This window comes from Oncorhynchus kisutch, linkage group LG11 (genome assembly GCF_002021735.2).
Source record: "Oncorhynchus kisutch isolate 150728-3 linkage group LG11, Okis_V2, whole genome shotgun sequence".
In the NCBI taxonomy this organism is placed as follows: Eukaryota; Metazoa; Chordata; class Actinopteri; order Salmoniformes; family Salmonidae; genus Oncorhynchus; species Oncorhynchus kisutch.
Genome location: NC_034184.2, coordinates 30,357,586 through 30,373,527, shown reverse-complemented (window position 1 = coordinate 30,373,527; position 15,942 = coordinate 30,357,586). Strand labels below are relative to the sequence as shown.

The window sequence follows — 15,942 nt, the reverse complement described above, 5'->3', positions numbered from 1 at the left end:
AAAAAACAATTTACTTCTGGCATCGAATAATACCATCTCATCGCTGTGTCCCATGCCCTCTGCGCTCGGGTGATTCCGCACTGTCTGTGTCTGTATAGCCCCCCCCCCTCCAACGTAATATTAGTTCCCCTTGAGCCCCTGTGTCTGTACAGCAAACAACTCCCCAAAGCTAGCAGATAGGGATGCACACAGGATTTGTGTGGGAATGTGTTTTTTAATGACTCCCTTCTGTAGAGTCGGATCATTATCTATGAATCCGCTGATTATTTACCCTCTGGTTATATCACCAGTCACCTGCATCATGGCTGGCACACCCACTGAGGTGCAGGTTATATACAGGTGGACATGTATACGATCCATATTGAGGGTGTAATTGAAGCCTTGGTTTAATCAAGTCCCTCTCTGATCATCCGCTGATTGCTAATGGCCTAGCCAGGGTGCATAAAAGTGTTTAAGGGATGAATAACCCATAATGACAAATCATAAACAAGGTTTTAGAAAAAACTGATATCACATTTACATTAGTATTCAGACCCTTTACTCAGTACTTTGTTGAAGCACCTTTGGCAGCGATTACAGCCTCAAATCGTCTTGGGTATGACGCTACAAGCTTGGCACACCTGTATTTGGGGAGTATCTCCCATTCTTCTCTGCAGATCCTCTCAGGATCTGTCAGGTTGGATGGGGAGTGTTGCTGCACAGTTATTTTCAGGTTTGTCCAGAGAAGTTTGATCAGGTTCAAGTCCAGGCTCTGGCTGGGCCACTCAAAGACTTCTCTCGAAGCCATTCCTGCGTTGTCATGGCTGTGTGCTTAGGGTTGTTGTTCTGTTGGAAGGTGAACCTTCACCACAGTCTGAGGTCCTGAGTGCTCTGGAGCAGGTTTTTATCAAGGATCTCTCTGTTCTTTGCTCCATTCTTCTTTGCCTAGATCCTGACTACTCTCCCAGTCCCCGTCCCTGAAAAACATCCCCACCGCATGATGCTGCCACCACCATGCTTCACCATAGAGATGGTGCTAGGTTTCCTCCAGACGTAAAACTTGGCATTCAGGCCAAAGAGTTCAATCTTGGTTTCATCAGACCAGAGAATCTTGTTTCTCATGGTCTAAGAGTCCTTTAGGTGCCTTTTGGCAAACTCCAAGCATGCTGTCATGTGCCTTTTACTGAGTGGCTTCTGTCTGGTCACTCTACTTGAAAGGCCTGATTGGTGGAGTGCTGCAGAGATAGTTGTTCTTCTGGAAGGTCCTCCCATCTCCACAGAGGAACTTTAGAGCTCTGTCAGTGACCATCGGGTTCGTGGTCACCTCCCAGACCAAGACCCTTCTCCCCCTGTTGCTCAGTTTGGCCGGGCGGCTAGCTCTAGGAGTCTTGGTGGTTCCAAACTTCTTCAATTTAAGAATGATGGAGGCCACTGTGTTGTTGGGGGCCTTCAATGCTGCAGAATTATTTTGGTACCTTTGCCCAGATCTGTGCCTCGACACAATCCTGTCTCAGATCTCTATGGACAATTCCATGCTCTTACATGTACTGTCAACTGTGGGACCTTATTAGTTCGTCAACGAATAAGAGCAGTTCGTCAACTTTCTGCTTTGCTAGAGCTGACCCGGGCAACTGGAAGTGCTGTTATTCTGAAGTGCAAACGTCTAGGAGCAACAACGGCTCAGCCGTGAAGTGGTAGGCCACACAAGCTCACAGAACAGAACTGCCGAGTGCTGAAGCGTGTAGCACGTTAACATTGTCTGTCCTTGGTTGCAGCACTCACTACCGAGTTCCAAACTGCCTCTGGAAGCAATGTCAGCACAATAACTGTTGGTTGGGAGCTTCATGAAATGGGTTTCCATGGCCGAGATGCCACTCTCAAACCTAAAATCTCCATGTGCAATATCAAGCGTCGGCTGGAGTGGTGGACTCTGGAGCAGTGGAAATGCATTCTCTGGCGTGATGAATCACGCTTCACCATCTGGCAGTTTGACGGACTAATCTGGATTTAGCAGATGCCAGGAGAATGCTACCTGCCTCAATGCATAGTGCCAACTGTACATTTTGGTGGATGAGGAATAATGTTCTGGGGCTGTTTTTCATGGTTCGTGGAGGCCCCTTAGTTCCAATGAAGGGAAATCTTAACGCTAAAGCATACAATGACGTTCTAGACAATTCTTTGCTGCCAACTTTGCGGTGACATTTTGGGGAAGGCCCTTTCCTGTTTCAACATGACAATGCCCCGTGCATAAAGCGAGGTCCATACAGCAGCAATTTTTCAACATCTAGTCGAAAACCTTCCCTGAAGAGTGGAGGCTGTTATAGCAGCAAAGGGGAGACCAACTCCATATTAATGCCCATGACTGGAATGAGATGTTTGACGAGCAGGTGTACACATACGCTTCCTGTGTGAGTTAGGGTTGTACGCTATGGATGTTGTCGAGAATTAACTTGTAGGATCAAGTCACTGCTTTGATGTTTGCAGAGAATGACAGGGTGATGTCCATGGTCAAGCCAAGGATCTTTGCACTCTGGGAGGGGACACCTTTTGCATCCGTGATGGAGAGGTCTTTGAGCAGCTCCGTCTTATCAAGGTTGAGTTTGAGGTAGTGGGCCGACATCCAAGCTGAGATATCTTCCAGGCACGCAGAAATGCATGGGTGTCACAAGAAGAAAAGTAGTTCAGTGTCATCTGCATAGCAATGATAGAAGAGACCATGTGAGGATATGACGGAGCAGAGTAACTTGGTGTATAGAAAGAAGAGGAGAGGGTCTAGAACCGAGACCTGGGGGACAACAGTAGTCACCCGGTAGGGGCGGCCTGCTAGGTAGAATGCAATCCAAGAATGTGCAGAGCCTGAGACTCCCAGCCCTGAGAGGGTGGAGAGGAGGATCTGATTGTTCACAGTGTCAAAGGCAGCTGATAGGAAGAACAGAGGACAGAGAGTCAGCTTTGGCAGTGTGGAGAGCCTCGGTGACACAGAGAAGAGCAGTCTCAGTTGAGTGACCCGTCTTGAAGTGACTGAGTGACGTCACTTGACTGGTTTAGGGTCAAGATGATCGTTCTAAGAGAGATAACAAGAGAGAGTTGGTCAGAGACAGCGTGCTCAAGTGTTTTAGAAAGAAAAGAAAGGGATGCCGGTCTGTAGTTTTTGACGTTAGAGGAGTTGAGTTTTGGTTTCTTGAGGAGGGGAGCAACTCGTGCCATTTTGATGTCAGAGGGAATGCAGTCATGGTCAGGGATGAGTTGAGGTAAGTGAGGAATGGGAGAAGGTCTACAGAGATGGTCTGGAGAAGGGAGGAGGGTAAGGGTCAAGCGGGCAGGTTGTCAGGCCGCCGGACCTCACTAGTTCCAGGATTTAATCTGCAGAGAGAGGGGAGAAAGAGACCAAGGCGTAGGGGAGTTCTGTGTGAATGCAACCAGTGGACTCAATCAGCTGAGTGAATGAGGAGCGGATGTCATCACCCTTCTTTTCAAAGTTGTCCGCAGAGAGGGAGGGGAAGGGGTGGAGGACTAAGGAGGGAGGAGGTGGAAAGGAGTTTCCTAGGGTTAGAGGCAGACGTTGCAGTCAAGTGGTGGGCCTGTCTGTAAAGCCTTCCGGATGAGGAGCGAACAGGTATAGAAAACACACACATTTGAGATCATCTGAAAATAACTAGGTAAAATAGTGTGAGAGAGTGGTGTGGAGCCTTCCACTCTTTCCTTCCTCGAACAACTCCGCAGAACAACTTGGCAATAATATCTTTGTTTTGGCGATGGTCTTATTTTTGCATTGAGACCAACACTCACATGGCACTGATGTACTAATACTAATTGCCTTGCAAGGGTGAAGAGCACACCTCCTGGTACTAATTGCTGATTACCTAGGAGACGAGAAACTCTAAGCTTCAGCTGAATCTGGTAATGAATGGTATGTCTGTTGAACAAGTTGAAGAGACTAAATTACTTGGTGTTACCTTATATCGTAAACTGGTCGTCATGGTCAAAACATATAGTTTCAATGGTTGTACAGATGGGGAGAGGTCTCTCCATAATAAAGAAATACTCTGCTTTTTTGACACCACATTAGTTTAGTCTTATCTTGATTATTATTATCTAGTCATGTGGTCAAGTACTACATAGAAAGACCTAGTTAAGCTGCAGCTGGCCCAGAACAGAGCTGCATGTCTTGCTCTTCATTGTAATCAGGGCTAATATAATTACTATGCATTCCAGTGTTGAAGAAAGACTGACTGGATCACTGGATTTTATAATAAACATTAATTCTAAAATTCTAAATTGTTTGCATAGTCAACTTACACACAGCTCTGACACACACACTTACCCTATCAGACATGCCACCAGGGGTCTTTTCACAGCCCCCAAATCCAGAAGAAATTCAAGAAAGCGTACAGTATTATATAGTGCCATTATTTCATTGATTCCCTTCTATCTCATATTGCTCAAATGAACAGCAAACCTGGTTTAAAAAAACAGATAAAGCAACACCTCACGGCAAACCCCTCCCCCTATTTGACCTAGATATTTTGTGTGCATGTGTTGATTTGTGGGCCATGTGTTGATTTGTGGGCCATGTGTTGATTTGTGGGCCATGTGTACCATTTTCAAATGTATGTAGTTCTGTCCTTGAGCTGTTATTGTCTATTAATATTCTGTATTATGTCATGAAGCATGACTGCTTTCAAAACAACTAATGGGGATGCTAATAAAATAACAAAAATTCCAAATAACAGGTAGCGACGACTCTTCCGGGGTCCAAACAGGAAACAAAGCTAAACAAATAAAATGCATAAAATACATAGTACACATAATATAATAACATAGTATACATAATATATGATGGCTCCTACCCTATGAGCTGTTCCAGATCATGCAAGCCAAGAATTTGTGCAAGCCCAACTACATAACAGGGTGGCAGGTAATCTAGCAGTCAGCGTGTTGGGCCAGTAACTAAAAGGTTGGTGGATCAAATCCCCAAACTGACAAGGTAAAAATCTGTCGTTCTGCCCCTGAACAAGGCTGTTAACCCACTGTTCCTAGGCCGTCATTGTAAATAAGAATTTGTTCTTAACTGTCTTGCCTATAAAAATAAATAATACTGTGGAAATACAAATACAAATTACAATACAAAATATATAAAAATGGCTCTCTCTTCACAGTCCCCGTTGTGCTGTAAGTCGTTCTTTTATCCGTGTTTTTGATCTGGTTGTATTGCTAGTTTGAGTTACCTAGGGTAGCAGAGAGTTCCATGTAGTCATGGCTCTTTAATACTGTGTGTTTCCCAGCCTCTGTTCTGGACCTGGGGACTGTGAAGAGACCTCTGATTGCATGTCTTGTGTCGTACTGATGAGTGTCTGAACTGTGTGCCGACTGCTTGAACAGACAGTTTGGTTACCTTCAACACATCAACACCTCGCACAAAGACCAATAGTGATGCAGTCAATCTCTCCTCAACTTTGTGCCAGGAGAGACTGACATGCATGTTACTGACGTTCGACCCTCTGTGTATATCTAAGTGCAATACGTGCTGCTCTGTTCTGGACCAACTGCAATTGACCTATGTTCCTCTTTGCCGCACTTGACCACACAACTGGGCAGTAGTCCAGGTGCGACAAAATTAGGGCCTGGACGACTGAGATGTCAAGAAAGCGGAGCAATGCAATAAAGCCACTGATTACCAAAACAACAACAGTCACAAATTGCCCTGCCCCTTAATCCTGGTTGGTGTGTCTACAATAATCTGCAAGTCATGAGCTAGCCACAAGACAGTACTATACAACAACAGATAAAGACAATTGTAAAGATGACAAAGATTTTTGCGCACATACATTATACATAGCAATCTCTCAGGAGGGAACATTCCCAAAATATTATGCCTTGTTTTCTTGTTCTGTGGATTGGAGGAGGAGGAAGAGGTCATTACTCGACCTAGAGCCCCGTGGTAATTTAAATTAGGGAGGGGGTTGGAGGAAACAGGCGACATGATAATCAATTTGAGGCTGTATCGGTAACAAAAGCTGCTGGGGGGCTCCAGCTCCATATGAAGAGACCAGATGGCCCCAGCCCTGTGTGGGCCTGTAAGGGGGGAAGGGGAGAGACAATGGGAGGGGAGCATGTGCAGGAAGGGATGTATGGGGCAAAAACTGGATAGATGGTGTGTGTGTGTGTGTGTGTGTGTGTGTGTGTGTGTGTGTGTGTGTGTGTGTGTGTGTGTGTGTGTGTGTGTGTGTTTGCCTGAGAGACGGTGCCATCTGCCAGCAACGTACTCGGGGTTCAGCAGATGTGTTCTCTGACACTAGGGGTGCAGCAGAGAGGGATGTGGAGAGGGTCCTGACACACCGCAGCCTACCTCTGTGGGAGAGAGGAGACAGACGACTGAGTAACTGGACAGCTGCATGGCACATGACACCCACATACGCAGATACACACCATACCACAAATGCAAACACACACTGACTCTCTTGTACCGGCTCTATGAACACTCACTTTTGATTAGAAATTTGTTTTGATTTGTTACTTTATTGTGTAACTATTTCCTTTTTTTAATGCACATTTTTCTTACTTTTTAACTCTGCATTGTTGGGAGAGGGCTTGTAAGTAAGAATTCCACGGTAAAGTCTACACCTGTTGTATTCGGCGCATGTGACAAATAAAATTTGATTTGACACACACAGATGCACAGATGCACAGGTCCACACATGCTAATACAGTATAAACTCTCACATGCTCACACAGACAAACATAACTCAGAACTCTGTTTTTTTCCAAAGGCCCTTTTGGGGACACAGGAGGGGGAGGATGTCTGGTCAGGTCTGTCCTCATTTGGCTGCTGTCCTATTATTGGTGTTAGACGGACTGACTGACTTCAGGTCCAGCAGATGACAGGAGAGGCATCTCCCAGGCAGCTGTAGAGTACTTCTCTCTAGACAGAATGTATGTGTCTGGTCATTGAGCAGAGCAGAGCAGCACAGACAGACTGAGTGAAGGAGAACTTCCAGATCTCAGTGAAAGGTCACAGTGAACCCCAGCTGGCCAGACCGGCCCTGCCAGTCATCTGGGATTGGCCGCAGGGACCAGCGGGTACCCTGAATGCACATCTACGACCTTTAGAGAAGGCACTTCCTGTCTACAGCACCAGAAACAGTGTGTTAGTGTTTTCACTGTGGAGGGAGTGTGTGGCAGGGGTACTCTACTCTAATTTTCACAGACTTGTGTCTAGCAGTTGTCTCTCTTTCCTGGGGCTAAGGTTTTACATTGAAATCAAAGTGTGAGAGAGTCTTATTCTTAACACTATTTTCTGAGCGTGACACGTACCACTCGTCTCAAGCTGACTTCCACCAACCAACTGCTCCCATTTTTTATTGCCGAAAAATGCTGTTGTTGCACCATTTTCCCCAAAATCTCTTGAAATGTTAATTAATGAGGGATCTGTAAGAAAGCTGCCAATTAGTGAGACCTGACAGATGAGCAGGCCGTGGCGCCGGATGCTTTGATGACTCCGACGTTCAGGAGAGCTGCATATTTGTTTGGCCTGCAGGGCTGCCGAGAGGAGGGGCACTGTTTGATTTAGGGTGAGAAAAAGGGTTAGCAGTAAATGGGCGGCTTGATAGCAATCAGCAACGGCCAGGAAGAGATCATTATGGGGGAAGTTTTCAAGGTTCCTAAAGTATTTACATATTGCTTCTTTTTTCCATCCACTCAAATATTAGTTTGGTCAAGTGATGCATAACTCTGTCTAGCTCTCTCTCAATTTAGTTAGGTTCAATCCGGTTCATATTATAGACAGTGTTATCAATCTATATCAATCAATAGATTACGAATCTAGAGATGATGGAAACTGAACTTACCCTGTTGTCCTTTTTATGACAGGCGAGCCCGCAGTGACGAGGGAAAACAACTGTCTGAACGCAGCCAAGGCCTGCAACCTGAATGACACCTGTAAGAAGTACCGCTCAGCCTACATCAGCCCCTGCACCAGCCGTGTCTCCACTGCGGAGGTCTGCAACAAGCGCAAGTGCCACAAGGCCCTGCGGCAGTTCTTTGACAAGGTGCCACCCAAGCACAGCTACGGGATGCTGTTCTGTTCCTGTCCAGCCGGCGATCAGTCGGCCTGCTCCGAGCGCCGGCGCCAAACCATTGTACCAGTCTGTTCCTATGAGGACAAGGAAAAGCCCAACTGTCTCTCCTTGCAGGCCTCTTGCAAGACCAACTACATCTGCAGGTACACTAGGATAAACAGTTGTCAGAGTACGTAATATAGTACACAGGCATCTTGCAAGACCAACAGCATCAAACATGTAACATAGCAAACAATCACGTAGTCTCACGTGTCTGACTCCACATTTACAACACAGACTGACCAATGTCAGTGTATGGTTAAAATTACATTTAAGTCAACAGTGTATTACCCCAAGCCGTCTTTCAGATAGCATCCTCTGTAATGTGAAGAGGTGCTACAGAATACAGGTCCTAGCCCACCACCAAAGTGATGGAGTGTCTAAGTTAGCACAGCATGGAGGTTGCTATCATACCTTCGAGGTGTGGGGAAATATACCAAGCCCTGATAAAAGCTGTGAAAAACACCATAAACCAACCTGTTAAGATAACTGGATACTATGTTGGGAGACTGCATCAGGAATAAACCATTACCATTCAACATGTAATGCATATAAGCAAACACTAAATCAACCTACACTAACAGAGAGTATTCAGGTTAAGCAGTGAAACACTCCAATTCTCTTTCTGAATGCATGTCTTTTCTGCCTTAAGTGTTTCATTTAGCTGTCATATAGCAGCATTCAGGCTAGGATAACTGGGCAGGGGATTGGATGTGTTTGGGATAAGTGGCCTGTGTATCATTGGCAGTAATAGAGGCTGTATTGAAATGCAGCGAAACAGACTGGACTCAATGAGTGACGTCTGCCATTGCCTCTAGAGCTACAGCACTCTGTCTGGGATTAAATGGAGGCATTAGTGCAAATAAATTGGTTCCATTTCGATTCCAGCCTCAGGGCTGTGCAGTGTCTCTCTCTCTCGCTCTCGCTCTCGCTAACTCTTTCTCTCGCTCTCTCTCGATCTCTCGCTTGCTCGCTCGCTCTCTCTCTTTGTCTCCATATTTCTCTTATTTTCTAACTCTTCAGTTAGCAAAATGTTATTGTTCCTGCTCTCTTTCCCTTCTCAACAAAGGTGTAACACCAGGTGGTACTTAGCATCCCAACTCCATCATGAGTGGTATCCAGAGCTCCTCTCTGTTTGTGGGGAAGGATTATAAAACCAGGCATACTTGTTGGCTGCTCCTTCACCATATGGGACGTGTATCACCGAGTAGAATCAACACAGACCCAGCCATGCTGTGTGTGTGTGTGTGTGTGTGTGTGTGTGTGTGTGTGTGTGTGTGAGTTTGCGTGCCCGCGTGTCCGTGGGCGTGTGTCCGTGGGTGTGTGTGTGTGTGTGCGTGGGTGTGTGTGCATCAGTACGAGTGCTTTTGATGTTGTGTATTTGACTGTGACGGTTCGCTTTATAAGAGAGATATGAAAGTTCAGATACACTCACTGTTTTTGTTGCGTCTTTCAGGTCCCGTCTGGCTGATTTCTTTGCCAACTGCCAGTCTGAGCCACGCTCTCTCTCTGGCTGTCTTAAGGAGAACTACGCTGACTGCCTGCTCTCCTACTCTGGCCTTATCGGTGAGTCTCTCCCGTCTCTATTGGTCAACCTTTCCTCACACACATTGATGAGTCTTCCTATGGTCTCATTTTCTCACTGAATCTTTATACTGTCCCCTGAGTGGATCTCATTCCTGTTGCTATGGTCATCTGTCAGAGAAACCCTTTCCCATATTCGCTCTAGCACAGCACAAACCAACGTCACACCACTTCCTCATGCCCCTTCACATAATTTGATGAAATTAGCTCATTGTTCAGAGGAAACCAAGGAAACCAAGACTCATAGTTGTAGAAAATGCAATAGAGGGAGAGAATGAGCGTGTGAAAGAGATAAAGAAAGAGGAGGAAAGTGTGTAGAGAAGATTAGTCTCCTTTATCTTCTGCTTCTGTGTGCTGAGGGACCCATCCTAGCTCAAGCCGTCACATTTCCCGTACTAGCACAGCTGTAGCAGATAGTACACACAGCAACCAGCAAAACGGCAATTCATTTTGCTGCAAAACAAAAATGGCTTGTTTGGACGGACGCCAGTAGAGGAACAATGCATTGAGGAAGCAAGAAATCTCTGACTGCAGCTCTTTAGTTTCCTACAAAGAGGAAGAAACCTTATTTGTCACACTGCCTTTGGAAATACTCCATGATGATTCCAGTGTTACATGTTGTTCAGACAATTGGATGAAAATCTAGCTTGAAATGTTGAGGGGCTAACAGTTGCAGTATGATAGGGATTCAACATTGCATGATGGTTTGGGGAAATGGGAGGTGGAAACTATTTTGTCTGCCACAGAGAATAACATGTCTTTAGAAAACAATATGGTAGATAAACTCTGTTTCTTTAAGTAATCTACTGTGTTTCTTCCCCCCTCCTTATAGGTACAGTGATGACACCCAACTACCTGCGTTCTCCTAAGATCAGTGTTGTTCCCTACTGTGACTGCAGCAGCAGTGGCAATGGCAAGGAGGAGTGTGACAAGTTCACAGAGTTCTTCACAGACAACACCTGCCTCCGTGAGTGACTGACCAGCCTCCTCCTGTCCTCTCCGCTTCATTCACTTACCAGTTTCCTGTCTCCTCCAACCTTTCATTGTGGGTCTCCTGCCAATTGTTCATCCCCCTCTCACCTTCATCCTCCCTCTCTCCCAAGTGATACTCCATCTCTCCTGTGAGCTCTTTGCCGATGGAGCAGAAAAGCAGAGAGAGAGGAGGAAGAAACAGCGATAAGGCTGTGTGGGTGCATGCCTGCACACGTGAATATATGTTTGTGTGTGTGAGTAAAGGGTTCCAATATCCGCATAGCGCAGATCAGCAACCAGGGCATTGTCTTCTAACTCTATGACCGTCCTTTCACATATCAGACAGCTTTAATTAACCTACCTCCCCTCCCTCCCTCTCCATCCTCTCCTCCTTTAATAAATATGGCTGCTTCACTATCACAAGGTGTCAGGCCTCTGGAGATAGCAGATCCATGGCTGTGGTGCTTCTCTTTGTGCAATCACAGCTCAACTTCCTCTGCTGTGTTATTGGTATGGCATTGTCTCTCAGCGCTTTATTTCTGTCAAAACCAGTAGTACCCAATATAGTCATGCTCTCACTGACCCTGTGCATACGTTTATTTTCACTGTATTATAGAGATAGTGTTTTATAAATACATTTATTCTCAATGTGACAATGATCACAACACAGCATTATCGCAATAGAGACATTTCTTTAGTGGAATTTCAGTGTCATTGAAGTCTTTTTGACCCACTGCTTTTGGGTTTTAGTTTTGAGAAAGAAAGCCATTGAGTAGTCTCTCTCGGATCATCAACTTGATTTAGCCTCAATAAATAAAAAGATATTGAGCAGGTAGCCTGGCGGATAGGAGTGTTGGGCCAGTAACCAAAAGGTTGCTGGATCGAATCCCCGAGCCGACATGGTAAAAATCTGTCATTCTGTCCCTGAGCAAAGCAGTTAACCCCCAACAACAACTGCTCCCTGGGCACTGAAGATGTCGATTAAGACTGCCCCCTGCACCTCTCTGATTCAGTAGTTGGGTTACATGCGGAAGACACAGTTCAGTTGAATGCATTCAGTTCTACAACTGATTAGGTATCCCCCTTTCCTTTGTCAGGGGGCCAGAACATAATTATAAATAATTTTCAGACTGCATAGTGACATCTAGAAGCCTAAACAGATATATTTGACTAAAACATAATAATTTCAAACATTGCTTACATTTGTATATGATCTCATATATCTATATTTTGCATGGGAATACTTTGGAACAGATTTCCAAAATGAAAATCACTTGGAGCTGATTTGCTGGTGTGTTTACAGTCTTTTATGTACAAAGAAAAAACATATATATATGTCACGGTCATCATAAAGAGGAGACCAAGGCGCAGCGTGGTAAGCGAACATCACTCTTTAATTAAAGAGAGAACACTGAACAGAACTAAACAAAACAACAAAACTAACCGTGAAGCAATATGGCTAGTGCAGAACAAGGAATACTATCCATGGAATATGGCTCCCTAAATATGGTCCCCAATCAGAGACAATGATAAACAGCTGCCTCTGATTGAGAACCAATCTAGGCAACCATAGACTTATAAACACCTAGACCAGGGAAAAACCCGTAAACATTTTCGGGGGCTAGCGCTGGTGGAGGATATTTTCAATGAGTGTATATCGTGAGTCGTTTGCTTGCGCCATGACATCAGCGTTGCATGCTTACAACCACTGACTGGCTGTGGCTAGAACTAGCCTAGCTATCTGCACATTGCCCACATGAACACATTGCCTACATCTATTTACTATAGAATACTATAGTACTTACTATAGAATTCTGTAGTATACTGTGGAACAGTGGTTCTTAAACCTCTCCCCTGGGACCCCAGACATTTCACTATTTTGTTTTATCCCTGAAATAGCTCACCTGATTCACCTAGTCATGGGCTTGATGATTAGGTTGAATCAGGTGTGCTAGCCCTGGAATAGATCAAATACATGAAATGGCTGGAGGTCCCCGAGGAGATGTTTGAGAACCGCTGCTGTTGAATAAAATACTACACGCTGTAGTATCCCTCAATCATGTGTAGTACTTACTATAGAATTTTGTTGTATACAGTAGAAAACTATGGTAATGTCCTCAAAAGCACTACAGTATTTAATTTGCATCTTCCCAATCCATTCCCCTCCCCTATATCCTAATTTGTGCTACCCAAAAAGTGAGAAACCTACACGCCAAGATCTGTTCAGACCTACCTACCTGCCTACAGTGTCACACCCTGGCCATAGAGAGGCTTTTATTCTCTATTTTGGTTAGGCCAGGGACTAGGGTGGGCATTCCATGTTCTTTTTTTCTATGTCTTTGCATTTCTTTGTTTTTGGCCGGGTATGGTTCTCAATCAGGGACAGCTGTCTATCATTGTCTCTGATTTGGACCCATACCTAGGTAGCTCTTGCCCACATGGGTTTTGTGGGTAGTTATTTTCTGTTTTGTGTGTCTGCACAGACAGAACTGTTTTGTTTGTACCGCTTTGTTACTTTATGTTCTAGTGTTCCGTTTGATTAAAAATCATGAACACATACCACGCTGCACCTTGGTCCTCTTCTTCAAACAGCCGTTACATACAGGTTATGGAAAATTTGCTCTTAGTTTTTGTCCAGTAGGTTTCCTGAAGGAGAAAGAAGAAACACTATGGTAAATACATTAATTTCTGCAAAAACACAAAATACTACACTATACTACAGTCCACAAAAACACTACAGTAAATACTACAGTATACAACAGTATTTATACAATAATAAACTAAATATTACAGTAATGTCTGGACTAAAGTCTGCAAAAACCCAGGTCAAAAAATCAGGGCTTGGTAAACCCAGGGCACAGGTGAAAAAGATCAGGGCGTGACACTATAGCATATTTTCATTTGGGTGTGTCCACCGATGTCATGTTTCTGAGGGGATTGTTTTTAAGCACTGTCTACTCAAACTCATGATTTGTTAGGAGATTTGGGCACCCTCCCCACATTTTTTTCCTGCCCAGAAAATACTACATGATTTTCCATTTGAAACTTAAAGGAGTTGAAACCAAAAAGATGATTCAATGCCAAATGTTTTATTTGATTACCAAACCCGTATTTCAAGTTGCAACCTATTTCTTTCAACACGCAGCTTACTTTTACACTTTGGTTCAAAACCTTATAACTTATACAAACTAATATTTCTGTCACGCTGGCATGAAGGATTTGGGAGACGGGCAGGAATGCGTAATAAGGGTTTTTATTAAGCCCAAATTACGGAGTGCCGTGCAAAGGCACAGGGACGAAGACCAAACAAACACGTAACAAAACACAGGGTAGAAACCCAAAACAAAAAGAGCGAGGAGTACCTCGAATAAATAACAAACCCGCCCAATGATTAACACATGGGACGAGACCCGTAATCATCTGCGCAATCCACAAAGGCACAAAAGCCAAAACACACACAGAACAGGTACTCACACGCACCAACGGACATTGTAACAATAATCGCCCGCCCAATGGAAACCAAAGGGCACATATATACAAGTACAATCAGTGGGAATAAGGGCCAGGTGTGCGTAAGGAATGTTCTGGAGGGATCTGTGACAATGTCATGTAAAGACAACCCATTTTTTCATCTTGTTCAAAGTTCACATTTTTATTTGGAATTACCAATCCAAATGTCTTCAATTAGGGTACAAGCAATTAAATACATTCCCTGTAAATCAAGAAATTAAGTTTGTTCAATAACTTGAAATAATGTTTCCAAAAATATTCTTTGTACTACACATTCACATTTAGTAGCTACACTATCATAACCAAGCATTGACCACTGTAACATATAAACCTTATCATGCTCTTTAGTATCACATGCTCTTATGCAAGTATCATTCCATATGGTGGCAGTGTACAGTTTTAAGTTTAAATAACAACTACAACAGACCACATGAACCCGGAATGACCACTCTCACGGGTGGACAAAAATAAACTCAAAGCCACACCCCCAATAAGCCACACATCCAACTCTTCTGATGCTTGAGGTGTTGAAAGCAATGTAGGGCTCTATTCAATCTGTATCGCTGAAGGGTTAGAGATTGTGCGATAGAAATGTAAAGGAAATTTCCAATTGAGCTGACACATGCAGTGTTTTCAGTGAATGCGGTCTCCACTAACGTGGAGAAATTGCCTTTGAATTTCAATCACACTGTAAAGCTGAACTTCCGCAATACAGATGTATAGAGAGTCCTTGGAAATGTTCATTCAATTTTTAAAAATCACATTGATCTGTCGAATTTGTTATTTGATTTCAGGCAAAGTGAATAGATTAGGTTGAACATATCAAAGCGTAATTTTCAATCATTCAAATCAGTATAAACACTTCAGATTAACAACAGCGTCATCCCACTTTTTACAGTGTAGGTCTGTGATTTCCAAAACTACGATTGAGAGGTCAAGCTACTGTGGTTATTCGGGGTGTTTCGCTCTGTCACTACATGTCTCTGGGCTCCTCAAGACATCCAGGAAGAGCCTGTGAAGTTTTTCTGAATTAAACTGTGTCCATCTCTCCCTCTATCCCATTTAAAATGTACATTTTTGTCATTTAGTAGACACTTATACCGAGGGACTTACAGTTAATGCATTCATCTTAAGGTAGCTAGGTAAGACGACTACAAATCACTGTCATAGTAAGTAACACTTTTTAGTGCTAGTAAGAAAAGAGAAGTGGAAGTGTTGAGCATAGACTTAAGGTAGGGAGGGGCAGTTCTGGGAGCCAGTGGAGAGTGCGAAGGAACAGGGTGACATATTTCGAACTTTGGAAGGTTGAACACCAGACGGGCTGTGGCATTCTGGATAAGTTTCAGGGGTTTGATGGCACAAGCAGAGAGCCTAGCCTCTGATTTCCTCAGAGATGCCAAGGCATGGTTGGGCCTTCACTGTCTCTCACTCTCGCTCTCTCTAATTCAAGTCAATAGACTTTATTGACATGGAAAGTTACAGTTTTTCTCAATTGCTAAAACATAATTTCTGAAACCTTGCTCCATTTCCTGAAAACATTAAACACAAAACCTCATCTTCAATCACTATTTACATAACATCTGACTCCTCTCGCAAAATGAAACATTTGCCTCAAAACAGTTTTACCTGTGTTCATAATCAAACACTGATCTCAAATCATAAACAATGTGATCAAAATGATATACACTCTCAAGCAGTCAGTAAACAATACACCGAAAAATAGAAAACATGTTCAAAACATACAATTCTCAGGGAGAAGGACATGTTTCATCTAAAAAAA

The 15,942-nt window shown here is 43.9% G+C and overlaps 1 protein-coding gene across 1 annotated transcript in view; it reads left to right on the top strand.

The window, feature by feature from the left end:
* The window catches only part of LOC109899769 (GDNF family receptor alpha-1), a 109,033-nt gene that overhangs the window by 70,268 nt on the left and 22,823 nt on the right, over positions 1 to 15,942 (top strand). The window contains exons 4-6 of the mRNA XM_020495281.2: positions 7,849 to 8,200; positions 9,553 to 9,662; positions 10,513 to 10,647. Coding sequence (XP_020350870.1) covers positions 7,849 to 8,200; positions 9,553 to 9,662; positions 10,513 to 10,647 — 597 coding nt within the window. The remainder of the gene's footprint in view (positions 1 to 7,848; positions 8,201 to 9,552; positions 9,663 to 10,512; positions 10,648 to 15,942) is intronic.